Here is a 22969-nt window from a genome sequence, read left to right on the forward strand (position 1 = left end):
AAGTAATCTCTCCAAGATCACAGAACTAGTAGTGACAAAGATCTCAAAGACTTATATATATTCAAAGCCCATACAGTATAAATATAGAGTAGAACTGAAGAACTGTGGGCTATACAGTACTAACAGAAAGTGCTATAAGAGTTCTGAAAAAAGCTATCTATAGATCCTGGAGTCATCAGCATAGGCTTTTAGAGATGTGGCTTTAGATCAATTTTGAAGAATATATTCCTCTTTTTGAAGAAACTCCACGCTGTTTCTCCTTGTTACTTTTACATTTTCATTCTCTAATTTTATTCTTTTAAATATATATATATATATATATATATATATATATATATATATATAGGGCCTCCCCTGGTGGTGCAGTGGTTGAGCGCTGGGTTGCAAGGCTGCCCACAGCCTCTGCAGCACCAGTTCGATCCCCAGCCACCGGCGAGGGTCCCACGAAAAAATAAAAAAAGTCATGTATGTTATGTAGTAAAAAAAATAAAAAAAATAAAATATATATATATATTTACATTATTGTTCATTTTTGTACAACACATGCTTTCTCCTCTCAGGTGTAGTCCCCATAAAATTCCCACCACCAATTCACCTGTCTACCATCACCATTGTCCCCTGTGCTCTTTTGATCCCTCTGCTTTCCTCCTCCCTTGCAGAATGGCACTGATTTATAGTGGCCTGCTAATTTTGTTTATTTATTTATTTATTATTATTATTTTCCTGATCTCTTACTTGGTTCCCCTATAGTCCTCCTATAAGTGAAACTATCTGATATTTTTCTTTTTCTTTCTGACTCATTTTGCTAAATGTTTAAATTTTTGATACATAAGGACTTTATGTTACAGAGTATGAATCTATTTTAATTTTTTATTTAGATGACTCTCTTGGTACAACATCATTAATTGAATAACCCATTTCTTTATTAGAAATATCACCATTTATTGAGTCCAGAGGCAGAGCGGGGGTTTCCTATAGGAAAAGGGTCAGTGACAATGGCTGAGAGCATCCAATGACAATGGCAGTACCTGAAACAGACTATTTTTATAGCAGAATCTTAGCTGTGTTGCATCCTTTGTTTTCTGTTCAGCGCATATCCTCTAGCTTTAACATTAAGGGTCACCTGAAATTTTTCCAATTTATTTGTACTTTGATTTTTAAATCAAGGTAGTCTTGGCTATTTGTAGCAAAGAACCTAGCTAGACAACTGATTTGCTCCCACAATTTAATAGGAAGTATTCCCCAAATAGCAGCCATTGAGTCGGCACTACATTCTATGACTGAAACATGTCCATTATATAATTATCAGAATTTTCTGAACTAACTCTAGTAACCAACTCTTATCGTGTATCATTAAACATGAAATTATATCACCCCATTATTCTTATATTTTTCTTTTCAGAGAATAATCATAGCTACAGTTGGTTATTCTAAAATTTAATATATATTTAATATGTATTATATAAATTTTATTTATAAAATTATATAAATTTTCAATATATTTTCCCTCAAGCTTTCAAAGACAGCATGGGATGATAAAGCAAAGCAAGCAGGACAATTAGGTTAGAAAAAGAGGAGAAATGGCAGGAAATAAGGCTGGATTAGGAGATAAGGGCCAATTGTCGAGGGTTTTTTTTTTTAATGTTAGAGTTAATATTTAATAACATGGACAAGAAGCAACCCCTAAGTAATTATGAGTAGCAAATCACATGATAAAATGCTATACTAGAAGGATCCTTGGTAGATCCTCTGGCAGCACTTAACAGAGTACAGGAGCACAGGAGATTATCTTTTTTTCTTAAAAAGCCCTTTCATCCAAATCGATTGAGGATCTTATTATACATTATACACAGTCATCTGCAAATTATTAATCAAAAGCTATACTTTGGAACCATACACAGAAAGGCATATCACTGCCAATTAATTTATAAAATGTATAGTATAAGTTGACAGGAAATAGGGATATAAAATTGTTTTATCAACTGTCATCTTAAAAATGATATAGGCAACAAATATGGTTTCTAAGGAAATCTAATAGACTAAGTAACTGAATTATAATATATCATTAATTTATAATCCATAATAATTAACTTGATAAGCAAATAAATCCACAATTAGAAAATTGCTGTATTATTTGGAACACACACAGGCTATGTACCATATAATCTTAAGTGTTACACTGGAATGAATCTATTATTAAAAAAAAAAAACAAACTACAGGGTCTGTGGTTACTTAGGGATAAACTTCACTAACAGCTTGATTTTATCTCTATGGAAACAATAATATAAGCCCCTTTTGAGAAAAGAAAAATATATAATCAGAAATATGAATCTCACTTTAGAAAAGGAATCAGACTTTATGAAAGACAAACTATAAACAAAAATCACTTGATCGATAAAGTATTGTGGTTTATTCCCATTCTTTGTTGTAAGGTAGTTAAATTTACACTTAATTAAATGAAAGATCTATTTATGATATTCTTAAATAAGGTTGGTTAGCTGTGATCTCTGTTGTTTTAGCTTAAGGACAGGCCTCACCAAGATGATTCACCTTGGCATGCAGTTTATTTTGAGCTAACGTCATAAGGCCTTGCAAGTAATAGTAACAGTTTACTAATAGCATTACCTTAAATCCATAGAAGAATGAAAATTAGGATTATTATCCAGATAAGGGCTGTCTCCAGAAACAACCTTTCTATAAATGAAATCTATGCATATGGCAAGGCAAACATCCAGTTACAGAGCATCTGGTTTTTGCTAAATGAGTCACTCTTTCCTCTCCTTGAAGTCCCAGGTCCCTATTCCATTTTTTAACTCAAAATATAAACTTCCTTTTTGTCCTATTTAATCCAAAGTTTATATTTATGCAGTGCCCCACATGTATGTAATTAAACTTGGTCGCATATTAATCTGATGTTTTGATTACTTGACCAGCTCAAGAAGAACCTGGAAGAGAAGGAGAAAATTTCCCCTCCATCCTCACTAGCCTTTGGTTCGCTAGAAGACTATCTTTCTGTGTTATTTTACTAAATAAGCCGTCATTACTTATTTGAAATGTCAGCTAATATGATAATGTCTCCTGTCATGTTTTCCATAATTTTGGATGTCATAAAGCATGATTAGTACAGGAGATAAACTATACTTTTGTTTAATTACTTAAAATGTAATAACAGCATGAACTAACAGGTACATTTATCCTTTCCTTGAGTCTTTGGATTCAGTTTTCCAAAAACTACTAGAAGAAGTAAATAAAACATAACCCAAACTGGAACAGCTTTTAGTTAACTGGTAGCTTTTGTAATTATTTCTCTCTTTATGCAGTAAACAAGTTTGACTTAAATAAAAGTGTTTCTGTGTTTCTAAACCTAAAAACAACATGGAGTTTTAGTCATGAGGCTTCACTGATCTGCTGAATTTACAGAACTAGTCTGTCTTCACACAGAATTTTTAGGTGAATACTGAAAAAAAAAGATTGAGATACAGGGTGGATTATATTGTGGACAGTTAATATACATTTAAACATATTTATATCACTTGTCCCCTCACATGATACCATGTACCTTAACAGTAACAGAATTTAAATGGTAGCTTAGTCATCAATTTTCATATTTTAATGTTAATTTAAGATACAATTTTCTAGCACATTTAGGATATTTTAAATTCAACATTTGTAATCTTAAAGGCATATTAATGCCTTATTTCTTTTACCTATTTTAGTTCTTTTTACTAAATTTTTCTGAAGTTTTTTTTTTTTTAAGTTTTTTTTTTAATTTATTTATACAAACACTGGGTATAGAGTCAGAAGCGCAGGAGGGTGAGAGAATTCAACGGAGCCAGAGCAGGAAACAGAACAGGCAGACTGAAATATACTTTTGAGGGGAGCAGTGGGGGCAGACGAGAGGTCTGTGCACCATGTGGGACCCTCGCCGGTGGCCGGAGATGGAACCGGAGCTGCAGAGGCTGCCGGCAGCTTCGCAGCCCAGCGCTCAACCGCTGTGCCACCAGGGGAGGCACTGAAGTTGTTTTTTTGACATAACCATATATACATTCTATAAACTATATTCTATGTCCATATAAAGACTTTCATGAAATTTGACTTTGATGCAGATTTCTATAAAAAGCAATGAAGCCATTTAAGCCTTTTTTGCTCTTTCCAGTCAAAGGAAAGGAATTCCTACGTAAATAGCTAAGAAATGTAACCCTACCTACTGCCTACTGTGTAATACCTACATTCCACAGAAGTTGAGCTACTATGCTGTAGCTTTTGTTAATGTGGTCTTGACTTTGTACAAAATTATGATATGTAAACAGCTAAAATTGCAAAATAAGAATAACAAAAATTTGAAAACTCATGTATGAATTGTACCTATCGTTGATTTTGTTTTGTATAATGGTAATTTGGTTAAGAGCATGAACTTTGGATTTAAAGAATGCTGATTCAAATCCTGACCCTGACTCTGCTATTTACTATGTAACATGAGAGAGTTTATAATGTCAATCATCCTTGACTTTCACATCTGAAAAATGGAAAAGTTTGAATTAGATAATTTTAAAGGTATTCTCTAGCTCTAAACTTATTTCCTTAATTCTGGTTATAAACTGTAATAGTACTTAAAAGTATCAAAGAACCAACTGGTATAAAACAGTATCAGAACAAGGACACACACACACAGACACAGACACACACACACATATTCATACACATGCACCTCCGTAACTAAATAATACAAATCAGCTAGCAAGAATTATTTTGGTGTTATTAATCTGAACAATAGGGCCTCCCCGGTGGCGCAGCGGTTGAGCGCTGGGTTGCGAAGCTGCCCGCAGCCTCGGCGGCGCCGGTTTGATCCCCGGCTGCTCCCCGGCCACCAGAGGAGGGTTCCACATGGCGTGCAGACCTCTCCTGCCGCCCGCTGCTCCCCTCAGCAGTGTACTTCGGTCCTTCTGCCTGCTCTGCTCCCTGCTCTGGCTCTGGTGAATTCTCTCACCCTCCCGCGCTTCTGACTGTACCCAGTGCATGTATAAACAAAACAAACAAACAAATAAATAAATAAATAAACATGCCTCTATTAAAAAAAAAAAATCTGAACAATAATACTTAAATTTGCCTCTTAAACATTCATGTGATGATAATACTACTTCCATTCTTTACATCCTTCTTGGCTAACAATGTGATAAAGTTAAATTGGGATAACTTTTAAAATTGTCTCTTTAAGGTTTGGCATACTTTCTTCTCTTATCTAACCTCTGATAACTCCAATTCTTACTCTCATTGGTCATAACTAAGCTTTTGTTGTAGCGATTCCTTATACATGGCTAATTACTGTCTATTTCTTTTATCTCACCCTTATAGCCACTGTCTTCAGGGCGTTTTCCTTCCTAGTTTCTACTCATCCTGCAAATTGTTTTACTTTACTCCCCTGATGCACCCCCAGCCCCCAAGTAAGTTAGGAGACCTTTCTACATATTTCTTCATTAGACAAAAAAGAATAAATGATGAAACTTCAGTCTGCAAATAAAGATTCAAATTTATATCTTTAAAGTATCAAGGCTCAGATTCACCCTCAATATTTAATTTATAATTTTGAAAAATAGTAAGTTTTAAATTTCATTATTCAGAGACTGAAACTGGAAGGCAAAGGCTTTAACAACATTCTGATTCTTCAAAATCACTGTATCACAGTAGGTATGGTGGCACCTTCTAAAAATAAGAAAGCAGAGGGCCTCCCCGGTGGTGCAGTGGTTGAGTGCTGGGTTGCGAAGCTGCCCGCAGCCTCTGCAGCACAGGTTTGATCCCTGGCTGCCTGGCGAGGGTCCCACATGGCGTGCAGACCTCTCCTGCCACCTGCTGCTCCCCTCAGCAGTGTACTTCGGTCCCTCTGCCTGTTCTGTTCCCAGCTCTGGCTCTGGCTCTGGTGAATTCTCTCACCCTCCCGCATTTCTGACTGTACCCAGTGCTTGTATAAATAAATAAATAAATCTTAAAAAAAAATAAAATAAGAAAGCAGATATAATATAGATCCAGTTCTACTTATGCCTACTCTTCCTCTGTGCTTCCTCCCACAAGAGGATACAAATGCAAATAAAGCCCCAGACACAACCCTAAGTAGTTAGCAACAAAAACACAAATGCAACTGTACTTGACAGGATAAAGTAAAAAGCAGTAAATATAACGTGCAAGGGGGCCTCCCTGGTAGTGTAGGGGTTAAGTCTCAGAGCCAAGGCTGCTGCCTGAGTTCAATCCTTGGCCAGGAAGCTAACCCACATAGGCACAGCGGACCTCTCCTGTCTTGACCACTGCTCCCCTCTGCAGTGTATTTCAGTAGATCTGCCTGTTCTGCTCCCGTCTCTGTCTCTGGTGGATCCTCTCACAACCCCATACCTCTGGCCTACACCCCCATTCTTCTATGCACAAATGAAAATAAATCTTAAAAAATATATAATGTGCAAGAAGAGCACAAAAGAATTTTGGAAATAGAATAAATGTGAATGACTGAATAAAGAGAAAGTAACTATTTTAAGACTGAATTTAAAAGAAAGCAGGCTCTTGAATTGTCAGTGATCCAGCAAGTACAGGGATCCTACAGAAAAAGGAAGTAAAGTCTTAGGCGAAAGACAATAAATCTGGTAGCAAATCCAAAATATTGATAGAAGATATGGGTAAACTGTAGGAGAAGAGTAAAAGTAGGGGAAAGTGTGGTACAATGATTTGTATGATGTTAAGCAATATGCTTCACGCTTGGTATGATGCTGGAAGGAACACACATGAAATGTAGATGAAAAAAATGGTCAGCTGAGTAGTGAGCAAGGTAACCTGGTTAACTGTGTGGTAAATACCCAAACTAAATGATCCTAAAAGAGAGAAAATTGTAATCATGCTCATGAAAGTACACAAATGCATTGAATTTGAATTAAGGTACTTAACAGGGAAGATAGATGCTGAAAATCTATTTTCAAAGAGTACTTTTTAGAGCAAGACAAAGATGTGACTGGAAGAGGGAATAATAATGTGTAGATCATCAAGGAGATTTTCAGTCATTCAATTATAAAGTTGTAACAGATAAAATCAGATTACAGTACTAAAGAGAAGAAATTCAAAGAATTTTTTTTTTTTTTTAATAGAGAATCATTCTAGGTCAATGTTTGTGGAGTTGGGGAGGATAATGAAAACATCTTTTGGAAAAGAAGACTATTAATGGGAATAGCACGATGTTTCTTAATTTGTAGTATATTTTAGTTCTTTAATGAGTACCTAAATTGAGATTTCATATATACAACTAAAATTTTTTTCTTTTGGTCTCCTGAGTACCAGGAGTTCATTTAATTTGCTTCACAACACATCATGTTAAAAAGTACATTTCAGAATTTTTTTGATAAAGTGTATATAGTTATGTTTCAATCATACTATCCTTTTAATATTAAGTGAATTTTATTATAGATATACTTGTATGAAAAGATATGTAGAAACAGAATATAATGAAATTTGTTCTTAAAATTTTTGATCTTGTATCTCTATATAAAAAAAATTCAGTGTTCTCATAATATAGGTACAGTCATTTCTTGGAAATAGTATATATATACTACTGTTCTAATATTTTAAGAAGAATGTAGAATATGAACAAACTAGAAATTTTCAATATTTTTAATATACTTTTAACACTAAAAAGTATGAGATTTAATTCTCTGATAATTTTATTTTAGCACTGTGATGCAGTAGTTCAGATGATCAGTTTTATTTTTTAATTTTTTTAATTTTATTTTTATATTCCCCATACATTTGCATCCCCCTTATTTTGAACCTAATCCCTCCTTTCTCCGCCCCCCAGCCCCCATAGAGTGTCTCTGGTTCATAGTTGTTTGTTGATTTTGATATTTTCTTTCTTATAGTTATTCCTTTTCCTGGCCCCTTATTTAAGTTTTCTAGATTCCTGCTATGAGTGAGACCATCCAGGAGATGATCAGTTTTAAATTTGACTTAGATACTTGGTTTCAAGTGCTATGACAATTGGAAAAGATATCCTACAAGAAAGGGTTCACTGGAATGGATAAAGTGCATCAGTAGTTATCTTACTAAACACCAACATTTTTCATTTCTCAGTTTCATATATCAGTTATAAAGAGGTACCCTGCACACATACAGTTTGATAAATCAAGTATATAATATATATATGTGTACCCTACACACATACAGTTTGATAAATCAAGTATAATATATATATATAGGTATGGTTAATAAAACTTATTTTTTCTTATTTTAGACAAGATAGAAAAATTAATATAAATTCTACTACTTTCTTCTGTAGCTCAGTGATTATCTTACATGACTTCTGGGGTTCATACAAACACTCATAGCATTTGCAAAACATACATATCACTTTGGAAAGTCCTTACATTGTAAAAACATTAAGGCATATGATTTTCCCATAAAAAACAACAATACAACAGAAAAACATAAGCAAGCTACTCACATATCCTTAATGATAATGCAAGACAATAAAAGTCACTTTAAGAGCAATTAAATTCTGGCACTATAATACATTATTTTATTCCTTACAATGCTAGTACAGCAAATTAAGTCAATGCAAGAATCTTGCAAAACTACTTTTTAATTGAACAAAGACAATTCTGAGTAAAATCCTTTTTCTCCTTCCTGTTTTTTTTTTTTAATATTTATTTTAGTTATTTATGCATACAAAAGCTGGGGTGTAGGCCAGTGGTGTGGGAGGTGAAAGGATTCACCAGACATAGTAGGGAGCAGAACAAGCTGATCTACTGAAATACACTGCTGAGGGGAGCAGAGAGAGAGACAGGAGAGGTCTGCTGCGCCATGTAGGTTAGCTCTCTGACCTGGGATGAAAAGCATGCTGCAGTGGCTACCAATAGCTTGATAGTGCTGAGACTTAACCCCTTGAGCCACCAGGGAGACCCCTTTCTGTTTTCTTCCATCATACACTGAGTTTTCTAAGGAATCATTTTATATTTAAAAACATTATTTTTGACATTTCATAAGAGTTCTGTCTGCAAAAAAAATTAAAAATATTACTAGAAATGTTGGACCACAAGCTTTGCAAACTCATAAGCACATGGTACAAATGCAACATTCTAAAGTGCATTTGAAATTCAGTTGTCAGAAAAGTTACAATTTAGCTATCATTAACATGGCTTATATATAAATAAAGGTAAAAATGTTAAAGATTTGAATTTCCAATGACTACTATATAATTCCCTTTATGGAAACTTTAGGCAATTTAAGAAACCATTATTTAAGACAATTTAGTTTGTATTACATTTTATTGTCATTTTGCCTTTGTAAATTTCTTCTAAAGGAAACAAGAGCATTATAAAAATGACAGAGAACATGATTGCAGGGAAAATAATATTTCCCTGATTAACATATTTTATAAGTTTAGATTTCCTATTTCAGATTTCCTTAAGGGCAACTTACATGCATTTTAAAGTGCAACTTACATGCATTTTAGTGCACATTATCTGTACAAAATAGTGTAACACATGTAACCGGGGAAATATTTAAGATTTTAATTAAAATGTTAATAATGTTAATACATGATAATGAAACTAAGTGCTCTTTGTATGTCAGAAAGTTAAAATTGTAAAGTATTAAAAATGAGGGCAAAAAAAATCTAGAAAAAAATTGTTCAAATCATTATGAGACCAGAGAAGAAACTATTCAGTGGTGGTGATCCTTATGAAGTTTTTAGAAATATTTGCAGAGCTCTTAAAAATGTTTATATGAATGAAGATGCAATTCTAAAAGGCATGGTGTAGAATGATTGTGGTGGGCAGATTCATTTGGGATATTACTTGAACCTGATTACTTGAACCTCAAATTTTATAATTGTAAATGTTACTTATTATAAATGATATATCATTAATTATATCAGAATTTGAGTGAGTAAAGCTTTTAGCAAAACAAGTGATAAAAAGAACAAGTTTCAGACCAACTGCATTTTAGTCATTAGGTTTCCTCATTGAAAAAAAAATCAGGGGGGCCTCCCCTGGTGGCACAGTGGTTGAGCACTGAGTTGCGAGGCTGCCCGCAGCCTCTGCGGCACCAGTTCGACCCCCGGCCACTGGCGAGGGTCCCACAAAAAAAAAAAAATCACTAAAATAACAAGCTAAGTAAAGTTGCAGGAAAATTAACATCAGATACAATGAACTGCACCACAAGAAAATATATAAAAATAGGTTCAAACAATCAATCTTAGCACAGCTTGAAAAAATTATATAAAATCTCTATTATAATGGAAAGTTTAAGCTTAAACATGAATCTGAAAAAAAAATTAAGTGTAAAAAAGTCTGACTTATTTAAATTAGCATTCAACAAACATCCTAGTAAACATCAAAATTAGCAGTTCAAAGTCAAAAGAAAATCTTGGACATATGTTCAGTATGAAAAAGCCTTCACCAAGCTACAGTATTTCAATAGCTTTACTGGAGATTTTATTTATCCTTTAAGCTCCAATATCATTATCTTTGTGCTGATTTGAATTCTAACAGTTAATTTATCTTATGTACTTGACTATGTAGTCAAGGAAGGAAAAATTACTAGTGTATTTCCATAGTAAGCAAACAAAAAAGCATGCACTTAATTCTCTTGTGTCAAATAAAAGGAGAGAAACCCATCAAATACAGAGCTTTGGTCAATTATATTTCTCACATGTTAACTACACCAACCAACCAGACCCAAGCATAATTCAATTATTTAAAAAATATTTTCAATGTTTCTTTTAGACACCACAAAAAAAGGTATCGACATTCTAATTTATTTACTCGAATGAGCAGTTCAACAATTGTCTTAGATCTAAAAGATTGGCTAAAAAATGAAGAAACACACTTGATAAAAGAGAAATAAGAAAAATTCCATAAAGTCAACTGAAAAGGATTACTGAATTTTCACTTTTTGTGTACAACCAACCTTCCTTGTCAGACACAGATGAATATTTCTACTAGCCTTCTGGATGTTTCCATGTAGATACTCCAAAAACATCTGAAACAGGATATTATTTTGTAGCTTGTTATTAAGGCTATTCCTTCATAATCCCTACCACCACCAATTTCTACTTTTTGTTGTAAATTGTACCTAATCTCCCTATCTAGCAAATTTAACCATCATCAACAACTCCATTTTCATATATTATGCTTCTGGTTTAATCAAAGTTGACTGATTTTTGCTTTAGAAAATTTGTTCCATCTCACCCCCAATTTCTACCTATCTTTTTAAAATTTTATTTTATATATTTTTTACATCATTTTTCATTTTTGCACAATGTATGCATTTTCATCTTGGTTATATTCCCCATACAATTTCCACCTCCCCTTATTTTGACCCGAATCCCTCCTCCCCAAACTCCCCCCCCACCCCATGTGTCTCTGATTTACATTTGCTTGTTGATTTTGATATTTACTTTTTTATTATTAGTCTTTTTCCTGGTTCCTTATTTAGGTTTTCTAAATTCCTGCTATGAGTGAGATCACCCGGTATTTTTCTTTCTGGCTTATTTCGCTGAGCAATTTCTACCTATCTTATCTATTATTTATAATTGCCTTACAAGTGGTTAAACTCTTGAGCTCAATATTCCAGTTTATTCCTCAAATTGATATCAGAATATTATTTATTAATAGATACTAGACTTAGAAATATTTACTATCTCTTCTTACCAAGTAACCTCTTTAGTCATGCTGTGTGGTCTCTGATTCCATCACCAGGGAATTTGTTAGAAATGCAAATTCTTGGACTCCACCCCAGGGCTAATAAATTAGAAACTCCAGGGTGGGGCCAAACAATCTAGGTTTTAACAAGCACTCCAGGTGATAAATTTTAAGAACTAAAGATTTCAATTTTTAATACAAATAATTAAGGGGTTCAGCAATATATTCATTTAACTTTCTTTTTAATTATCTCAAAACTTTTAAAAACTTTTTTTTTTTTGAAATAGCACACATTCTATTATGCTGCAAGATGTAATTTTGGGTTAACATCAAAATAAAATTTTGCTTGCTGCCTCAATGCTCAAAATGGCACAATGTACGAAAAGGTTATTTCATGTTTGTCTTTTAACACACAAGTCAGCAAGTATATGCTCAAGTAAAATTTTACAGTTACAGATTATGTATTTGTATGCAACATTCAAATTACACGCCAGCAAGGCCCCGCTGCATCTGTTTAGCCCTTCTCATCAGAACAAATTAAATAGATTAAAGTCATACTGTAAGTTTTGTGTACTTCTCTAATTATATTTGTGGTGGAGTTACTCTAGGTTTGGGATAGAGCTATACTTTTTTCCAAGATAGGTAATGAAATAATTACTTATAAAAGTAGAAATGGAGCCCTATTTAAAATCAGGAAATATTAAACAAATCTTAATATGGGTGTTTGACATTGATTGGGCTCAAAATATCTCCAGTCATAATTAGAACCAATTTCTTTTTCAGCTAGTATTTACCACACTGGAAACTGTGTTCAAATTGAAATAAATATAATGGAAGTACTTACACTCCAAAACTCAAATACAATGCAATGCTAAAAATTCAATGACAGTCATCTGTCAGTAGAACTTAAATTTTAGTAATAAAAACTGCTAAATTTTCATTGGGTTTCATAAAACAAAATTTTGCAAGTAGTTATATAGTTCCTAACAAGTTTCATAATTTTGATTAAAAAAACCATGCCTAACGTTATTATAAATATAGTAATTAAAGTATGCTCAGAACAAAGTCACCATACCAATTATAAACAAAAGCATACACAATTGAATGAGGAAAGTTTATTAACTCCTCACTTCTGACATTGAAACAAATATGTTAAATTAGTAAAATATTATCAAAAAATTGAAAAGGAACGCTGGCATATATTGGAAAATGGGGGATAGAAAATTATTCACCACATTATTTGATTAATTTGAATGTTGAGATTATGTAAAAATCCTTCTAATTAGCTGGATATGAAATGTGATTGATCCATTTGCTTTTGTAGAAGTTTCTCAAAGGTAAATTCAAGGATGGTAAAACAGAATGGAAATAAATTTTAATATCTAAATCAGTTCAATAATATCTTTTTATATTTTATATTATATCTTATATTATTGAAAACTTCAATAATATCTAAATCTAATACACTATCAACTAAATTGTCTGAAATGTTGGGAAAATTACATTAAGGGAAGTAGATAAAATTTAAAAAAAAATAGAGAATTTTAGCTCCTGAAAAAATTTATTTCCAGTCTTCATTAAGTAGTGATTATTCACTAATAACGATTAGATATTAAAGTATTTCAAGATTTTAGTTTTCCATAGTCACATACAGACTATTATTTAAATTGGAGGTTTTTCCCTGAATAATGTATAACTGAGAGATGCTGTAAAAAAAAATACTTTAAAACAAAGAAATACTTTTTATTAAAGAGTCCTTTGACAAAAATCTTTCCAATATAAAAACCTTGGGCAAATAAATTTGATTATCTAGCTCTTTAATAAACTGAAGAAACTCAATTTTACAATATGGTGTTACCAAGTTTATAAGTGAAAATAAGTTGTTGATAATGAAGCTGATCTTTACAATTAAGTTTATTTGAATTCTATGTCAAGAAGGCAAAATGAGTTTTAAAACAACACTATTTGCTACTCCCTATTTGTATGAAGCAAAATTTCCTAGGCACAGCACAATAAAATAATACAGAAATAAAGTGGCTATTAAGGCTGATATGAAATAGCAAGTTTTAAGTATAATTGTTAATACTACACAAGTAAAAGAGCAAGAACAACAAATAAAAGATGAGAATCTTAACTGGTTAGGTGTAGTATCTAAAAATTATTCATTGAACAAGAATAGAATGGCACTGTCCTCTCTTTAGTGTACTTGAAATATGATCCACCCACAAGCAGTCTGCAAACTAGTAGTCTATGATTAGACAAATACAATAATTGGGATTACACATTTAGAAATTTTTTATGGGATTTTGGCAGTGATTTTTATATTGAATCTTTCCAGCTTTCTTAAATTTCATTTTTCTGATTGTTTATATTACATTTTTATGAAATATCAGTGACATATTGAATATTGGAAAAAAACAGCAAAGCACTGATAGATTGAAAAACACTACATTAAACGATATAAGATTAAGACCATGACTCTTTCAATAAAAGTTGGGTTTAGAAGGAAGACTGTAAGATTTACATAATTTGTCTATTTTGTGTCAATATAACTTTCTTCTAAACATTCACATGATCTTTGACACGTTAAAACATGTCTATTAATAGGTTTGTGAGTGTAGCTCTAAATACTAATGCCTAACTAGTATTTCTTTCTAAACCTACTTTATGGAGGCTAGATTTCTAGTTAAAATCAGACATAGAGGGGTATCTATTTTGGATTGATTCCACACAAGCCTACACTTTTGTCCCCCTTTAACAGTTCTCTGCCTGACCAGCATAGTCTCAAAACACTGGAAAAATATAAAAGGAAATTTTTTTCAATATTCTTCTATCACAAAATATTTATTTTCACAAGCTCCTACATTAGGAGTTGGAAAACTTCAATAAAGGCCCAGATAAAAAGTATTTTAAGTTTTCTGGGTTATGTGATCTGCTATCAGTTATTCAATTCTGCTACTGCAGCAAGAAAGCATCCATATACAATATGTAAACAAATGGGCATGGCTAATAAAATTGTTCTAATAATTTTTTTTCTTACAAAACCTGACAGTTGGTTTTTGGATTTGTTCCAAGGACTCTAAAGTGCTGACCTTGTTCTACATCATAGAATCCTGAAATGCAATCATTAAGAACCTACCTATCACATAATAGGCACTCAAAAATTCTATGATTCTTATTTGTATTATCAGTTTAAAAATTTTAAAAACTGAATTTAACTAACATTCAGGCTTATAAATGATAAGGTACCGTTTTCCAAGAAAATAAAGTATATTGAAAAATTATTTGTCTTTAATGGCATATGTCTAGGGAAGCTATAAACCTTTCATCATATTATTATATAGCAACACTCCCACAGGCTATAGAAAACAAAGACAGATTTATTTACACTAGCTTCCATAACCACCATACCAAATAATATATGCAAAAATCCCCACAGAGCAATCCCTTTAAATGAACCACAAACTTGGTCAAATAGTTATAATATCACAAAATAATTACAATTCAAGTATGAGGCTTTTTGTTTAACTCACATCTATTGATCAACTTCAAAATGTAGAATTCCTGTTTATATTTTTAATAAACCTGGATTATGGATTTCCTTCACCTTTGGAATTCAAAGTTGGCTTTCTCCAGCATGTGATCACCCTTTTCCTTCAAGGGGTGAGACACAATGCTCATTAGAGTTTACTCTAGAACCAAGTAAATTCCTATCCTCTTCACCTGTCACGGGAACCTAGTTGCTTGAGCGGTGGGAGCCAGTAGCAACAGTGGTATTCTCTCACCCTGCTGCTCCACCACAAGGTCAGCTGTGGCAGTTGCCCCTCAGAGCCCTTTTATTAACTGTGTACTTCCTGGATCATGGAATGGACCAATCAGGTACGAGCTGTGACCTGATTGGTGCTAAGTAGTCCAATCACTCACAGGGTTGAAAAATGTTGCATTCTTGTAGGTGGGGCACCCTGAAAGAGGATATAAGCCAGAGTGGGAGGAAGCTGAAGGAGAGACCACTCCCAGCCCCCACAACAGAAGAGAAAGTTCCAGCCTCTGAAGGAAGAAGGAAGGGGAAGACTCTGTTCCTGGCCTCCAAAGAAGAAAGAAGAAAAGAAGAATCCAGCGGCCGACCTTTGAGGAGGGAAAAAAGGCCTGAAAGTATCACCAAAGGCCCTGGGCCTGGTGTCTCTAAGACCTGTTTTTTGTTGATATAGTCCAACTAACTCACAAAGAGCTGTTAACACTTGGTGTCTCTGACACTGCCTCTGGGGGACCAGTAGTGACCATCACTACTGGCCAGTGCTGTTCAGTACACCTGGTGACTGGTGGTGACCATCACCAACACTATCTGAGATATCCAGCCACTTGGGACTACAGTAAGCTCTTTATTTCTCCTGTTTGTAAAATAAACCCCATGGTTGGTGTTCTTAGAGCCTGAGCTCTCTTGCAATTGTGCATGTGGATGAGAACCCACAGACAGCAACTTGTCCTCTTTTTGGGCACTGTCCTTTGTTTGGCTATAGCCCACAGGCCCTTATTGTGTGGGTATTTGATTGCTATAGCCCTTGGTTTTGGTTTTTGGCCTTTTGGGGCTTTTTGGCAGCGCTCTTGTTCCAGAGCCTGGGCAGGCTGGGTGGCTGTTCCATCCTACCATCCGGCCTCCTGCCCTGACTGCTCCTACTTCATACTTAAGTTATAGTCTCCTTACTGGAATATAGAGTTCTATGAATAATTCTCTTGTACATTCTAGAACTCTTTCCGCTAGAACACAAAATGAATTGCTAAATGTTTGATATAAGTTTCCAAGGGCAACTCTTACTGTTAGATTCAGATGTTTTAACATGAACATTTCATCTGACTTTATAATAAACCCATCTGAAAATTCTAAGATTCCAGAACTAGTTTTGTACAGATTACTATGAAATCTCTATTTCACAAACTTTATGAAGTATCAAATGCTTAGTTTTTAATTAATATTGATTCTCATAATATCATTGAATTATGAGTAGCCTCTGAAGAACGGGAATAAAGAAAATAGCTTAAAAAGATGGTCCGTGGGTTCTTTTCTGAGTATCCGCATTGAAAGAATAATGAAAAGGCAGCATATACTGTTCTGGAAATATGATTTCTGTGAGAGGGAAGCAGCTCTGGAAAAGGAATTAGGACATATTTGGATGCCTACTTACGCTAAAATTTTGAAATATAAAAAAATTAATATCATCATGATGTCTAAATATTACTTCCTTTCTCTTTTTTCCCCTACTTGCCAATGATTTTTTTTTGACTACTTAAAATCTAAAGTCATTACTGATCTTTTTTTTTTATCTTGAAAACCCAATCACCAATTCTTGGTAATTATTTTTGGGTTTCTTTTATGCTATTGCTACTCACAGTCCTTCCCTCTAGAGAACATGCTGCCTACTTGTTTTCCCTATCAAGACTCTTCAACTCTTCTATACATTTCTGCTAGAAGTCTTCCCCAAATGTTCATTTTACTTCTCAAATATTTACTTCCTACTTAATAAGACAATTTAGTAACAACATTTTAAACAGCTAAAAATATGGCTTATGTCTTAGCATGGTAAAAATAGAATTTTAATAAAGTATAAAAATTCTTAGAAATTCAACAGAAATGGAAAACAAACCCAAGAAAAAAACAAACTCTATAAGGCAAAACTTAAATCGTGCATTTACTATGGGCAGAGAAGGAAAACTAAAAATTAGCAAACTATGCTTGCTGCAGTGATTGTTACAGCTGCAGTCATCACTGAAGCTTAATATAAAATATAAAAGTAATTAGGAAACTAGCCTTATATAAATTATAAGAAAAAGGCTGGGCCCAGATGAAGGGGAAATACCAGCAGCAATAAAACCAAAGAGACTTAAAAGTTGTCTACATAGTGTTCTATAAAGTGAATTTGTGACTGGCCTACCTAGGCAACAAAACAAGTTGCCAGTTTTACTACTTATGACACATCAGTAATTCTACCACTGGAGGGAGTCTGGGCACATATCCTTTGATGTGACTTTTACTCTAATAACTTTGAGGTCTTCTCAGGGAATGAATTAGAACCCCTACCAAGAATATAAATTGGTTTAACATAATCTGATGGTTTTCAAGTTTTTTATCTGTTTCATCTAGTTAGTATTTTTTGTAACGTTTCATACATGGGCTATTACAGATCAATCCTTAGGGGAGAAAGTCATAAATAAAAAAATTGTTAAAGCAAAAATAGAGGTTTTTGATATAAATACCTATTCAAAGTAACAAGGTCACAAGGCACATGAAAAGCAGCAAACGGTAGATTTGAAAAAGAAGCTGAAAACAGCTCTTAGGATTAAGGCTGACTAGGATATTACTGAAGGGATGGTAAAATAAAAGCAAAGAATAAAAATATTGTAATTGTGATTCTAAAGTTTACTATTCTTTTAAAATTCAGAACTTAGTTTCCACTGAATATTCATCAAGTAGAAGGATCTTACAAAATAAACAAAACTCAACTGAAATAAAAAAAAACAACAAAGATCTAAACATTACTGAAAAAAAATTAAAAGGCTATGTAATTTGCTTAACATTTTATTATCTACAAGATGTTAACGTTTTAGCAGAGGTCTGCTGCTCTATGAGACTGAGTAATGACTACCCATCATTCTTGGATTATTAAAGGAAAGTTATTGATATGTCTCCTAGATGTCTGTTTCAGAAAATGTCATTAAGGATTATCTACTACAGCAATGTGTCACCAAGCATTTCTGTGTTATTTTGTTCCCAAAGTTATAATTTGTTGAATGCACAGTTCAATAAGCATAAGGAAGAAGGTCCCAACTGATTTATAAGTTAAATAGATATGATAACATCCAAATTCAAAGGAATTTATCTTTTTAAACAAGGACAAAAAGGAAAGTTTTTTTTTTCTTTTCCCACCAAAAAAACCCAAAAAACAACTATTATTAGGAATTAAGACAGGGAAATCTGTCCAGTTCTGTCTGTGCAATTTCTTTAAAATGTGTGCCCTTGTTGACTAATATCATAACCTCCATAAGTTTTATTTATCTAGGCAGCCATAAACTAGCCTGGCCATGGAAATAAACTTGTTAAAGCCAAGAAGCTTTGGGGGTGGATTTAAAGGCTATACAACAAATTAAATTCATATTTTCTTCCTTACTATTACAACAAGAGTACAGGGAAGCATGTAAATCAATATTTAGATAAATCTATTATTTTCAATAACAGAGCTTCATTATATAGTTACAATACAAAAAGATGAAGAGAAGTTGAAGTATTGTAGAATAACTATATCATAGGTAGAATAGGGAGCTGTTTTTTCTTCTCACATATCAGTAAGGCTTGAAGTACCTACCTGAAGAAACACACTGAGAACAGGTTCTGATATTACTGATGTTTCAAGATGACAAATTAGTTTTTTTCCTTCAATGCTGGGAAAGGCCAAAATTAAAGTACATCATAAACACAACTTGAGTATTCTTCAGCAGAGAAGAGACGGAGGAACAGAAATATACTGGCAACAACAATTTCAGAAACTGCAGGACCCTCGGCATATCTTCAGAAGGTTCCCTAACAGAAGTCTATTCAGAATTCTCATTTCGAACCACAGGTAATTTCTATGCAGGAACCATGTATTAGCAATCAAAGCACACATGCCTAGGATAAAAATATACATGAGATAATATGTGCTTATAGGAACCATCTTGCTCAATTAAAAAAAAAAGTAATTACATGACTACTTGCACCCTGCTCTATATCTTCAGGGACTATTAAATATTTTGATAAGTTATGAATAAAAGAAACATTGTGAATTGTTGCCAATTAAGTAAACAGATTCAGCTATTAAGAAAGATGAAATCTTGTCTTTTGCAACAATATTGATAGAACTTGAGGTGATTATGCTAAGTAATTCAGAAAGTGAAAGACAATTACCAGATGGTTTCTCTCATATGTGGAATATAATAACCAAAGCAAACAAACTAACAAATCACAACAAAAATAACTCTAAGGCTCTAAGAAAACTCAGTGATTATTAGAGGGAGAAGGGACAGCATGAGAGGAGTAGAGTCAATCTGATAGTGGGAATCACACTATAATTTTGGTGGTAGCAGAGGTGAGACCTTATGTATCAATACATAATAGAGGTGTAAAGCTATGCTCCAAAAATTTATATAGTATTGCAAATCAGTGGTAGATCAATGACATTTAGTTAAAAGAAAGAAAATAGACAAATGAGAGAAATAAAGAGGGAAAAAAAAAATACGAGAGCCAAGGAGAGCCATATTTACTAGCAGCTACAACTCTTAATTATGAAATATGTAAAACATAAAATTAAAAACATTTATGTTGGAGAGGGTAAATGAAAATGCATACTGAACAGTCACATTATACTTTCTCTTAACTTTATTTCATTTCCAAGTAATATATGATTTCATTCTTCCCCATTACCAGATTATTAGTAAAAAAAAAGTGAAAAAAAAGTAATAGGCAAATAAGACAAATGTATTTACATGGCCATAAAAGTATTAAAATATAGCACTTATTATGTGCACATAATAGACCTTCTGCCACATCCTCATCTTTCTATATATTTACAGAAATAAAATGATGTGAACTGAGAGGAAGAAAAGTGAAAGGAAGGAAGGGAAGGGAGTAAAACAGCATCTAGCTGAAAATTTCTCTGTACAAAATTGTGACAAAAGGTCTGGAAAAAAATTTAATGCAACATTTTTAAATTGTTCTAAAAAACTATCTTATTCCCCCCTAAATTATCCCTATAATGCTAACTTTTTTTTACATATCTTTAAATACAGTTATCTCTTTGTATTTGCCAGTACATGCTATTTTATAAAATGGAACCCTATTTAGTCAATACCGAATCAATTCAAAGATTGAAAAGAAGTAATTTTCATATACTGCATAATGTTAGCACCCACCCACCCCCAATCAAATGTTGCATAATTTGCAGGATTCATAAAATGAATAACTAAAAATTATTACCAGAATAAATTAGCTATCAGTCCAGGAGAAAAGACCACAGTAAATACAGCATTGATTTTTGTGCTCTACACTATTAACTTTGTGAACTTCACAAAAAATAAAAAGCAACTTTATTATCCCTGGCTTCTTTGAAACATGTGGTAATTGTAATTTTAAGTATTAAGATTACTGGATTCTTAGGAGCAACAATACATTGCCTATTTTCATTAACTATAGTAATTATCCTGATAAATCACTGAAAGAAATGAAAATGATCTACTTTCATTAGACTCTTTCTTTTCTGTAAAATCAAGCTAAGAAAATAGAAATATTTACAATGGTAACATTACAAAGTCATTTCATGCAAGCATAAACTAAAACCCACATAATTTCCTATCTGGTGTAGTAAAAATAATCTTTATAATCTAATAGTGGAAGCTTATATGGAATACCAAAATGCTAATTTTTGAAGATTCCACAAATAATGTACATCTATTATTTGAATGACCAAAATATCTAAGGACAAAGGAAATACAAGCAGCCTTTTCAAAAGTGTTCATCCCTACAACACCTGTTTCTGGAATAATTTAAAGTGGCTTCAAAGAGCAATTATTCTGCATCCTGAACCTACTAAAAACAGAATTTCATTGCTCAATTAACCTAAACTAAACTGTGTGGCAACACCTAACCAACTTATCACCATTTAGATGACTTTAGAAAGACCTCTGTTCTGTATTTCTTTGGATTGCATACTGTTAAATTTTATGACCTTACTGAGAACGTATTATCATCTCTACATAACCTTGCCTAAAAATATGTCTAAATCATAGTCTCTATATAGTTAAACATTAACACCCCAAAATGTTCAGGGTCATCTAAACATGTAATTTTTTTTACTCCATATGTACATTTTTTTACAATCAGTTGGCCAGTTACTAATCAAATGACTTCTTTACAAATGAAGTTCTATTCCACATTACTGAAATAGCATGGATTCTCCAACTACTGCAACTAACACAGAACCACTATAACTACCCACATTGCACACATGGTTAGCTTATCTCTAACCCTCCGCCCTGTGTTCATTTTGTTTTCCTTTAGGAGACTGCCAACTTTAACAATAGACTAAGCTACATAATAGCAAGACACAATGGTGAGTATTCGCCGTATATTCTGAATCACAGGCGATATATTAGGCCAATTCCTTTACAGATTTTTGACAGTTATAAATCACAGCCCCAACCCATAAAGCTTGCGGCTGTCCTTGGTGCTGAAACGCACTCCCCCTCTTCGCCCTCCCCTTTACTGGAAAAAACTGACATTGTAATCCCATTTTATAAGGATAAAAAGACTTATAAATATTGGGGGGGGGAGGGGTCTGAAGGTTGGAGATAAGAAACTGATAAGTTTCTGGGAAAGAATGCTAACTAGTGTGTGCGTGAGGAAGGGGTTAGTGATGGGGTGGGGTGGGGGGGTTGTGGATTGTGCTAGAAACATCCAGAGGGGATTTCCCCTCCAGTGGCCCCAAGACCCCAGGAAACCCGGACTGCGGCAAAGCCAGGAAGCGCCGCTGCCCGGGCAGGACCGGCGGGCGGGAACGGCGTCCTCACCGGGGCAGCTCCGCTGCTGGTCCGAGCGGGCGAGGAAAGCGAGCGGCCCCGGGGTCGCGGTCGATGGCGAATTTCCGCGCCAAAGCCTGAGCCTCGGGGGCTCCTCTGCTTTTCTCGTCTGAGGGATGGCCGTCGGGGGGCCCCCAAAGAGGGGGGCTTAAGGAAAGGAGGGGGGAACAACAAAAGACCCCGCCGCCGAGGCGGGTGGCGCGCGCTGAGCCGGGGCGGCCGCGGCGCCGGGGCCGGGCTCGGCCCCTCTCCTCCCGCTTCCGGACGCACTTACCGTCCCGGTCGCACAGCTGAATGGCCTCCAGGCTGAGGTTTTTGATCACCTCTTCACAGGGGCTGGTGGGGCTGTTGAGGGCATGATCCAGGCGCGGCACCTCCATTTTCCAAGCCCCGTCTCAAGCCCGCCTGCTTCGTAGCCAGACTCTCTCCGCACAGCCGCTGGGAGGGAAGGGCGGGAAAGGAAAGGGAGAGGGAGAAGGGCTGGGACGCAGCGCCGAGGGACGGAGGCTGAGCCGCGGAGCTGGCGAGCCGCGGCCCAGGCGACGGCCGTGGCGAGAGCTCCGGTGAGTGTGCGGCGCCGAGACACCGAGAGGTACCCGCGCGCGCTCGGCGGGCAGGGGACGCGGCGCGCGGCGAACGTGAGCGAGACGGCGCGACGCGCGCACGCGCGCGGGAGGACGCGCCCACCTGCTGGCGCGCG

General features: G+C 34.7%; 1 protein-coding gene across 1 annotated transcript in view; it reads right to left on the minus strand.

The window, feature by feature from the left end:
• Positions 1 to 22649, minus strand: part of PHYHIPL (phytanoyl-CoA 2-hydroxylase interacting protein like) — a gene marked incomplete at its 5' end in the record, with an annotated part of 50127 nt that extends 27478 nt beyond the window's left edge. The window contains one exon of the mRNA XM_084244437.1: positions 22544 to 22649. Within this exon, the coding sequence (XP_084100563.1) occupies positions 22544 to 22649 (106 nt within the window). The remainder of the gene's footprint in view (positions 1 to 22543) is intronic.
• Positions 22650 to 22969: the final 320 nt, after the last annotated feature.

Source organism: Talpa europaea, assembly GCF_964194135.1.
Source record: "Talpa europaea genome assembly, chromosome: 10".
Classification (NCBI taxonomy): Eukaryota; Metazoa; Chordata; class Mammalia; order Eulipotyphla; family Talpidae; genus Talpa; species Talpa europaea.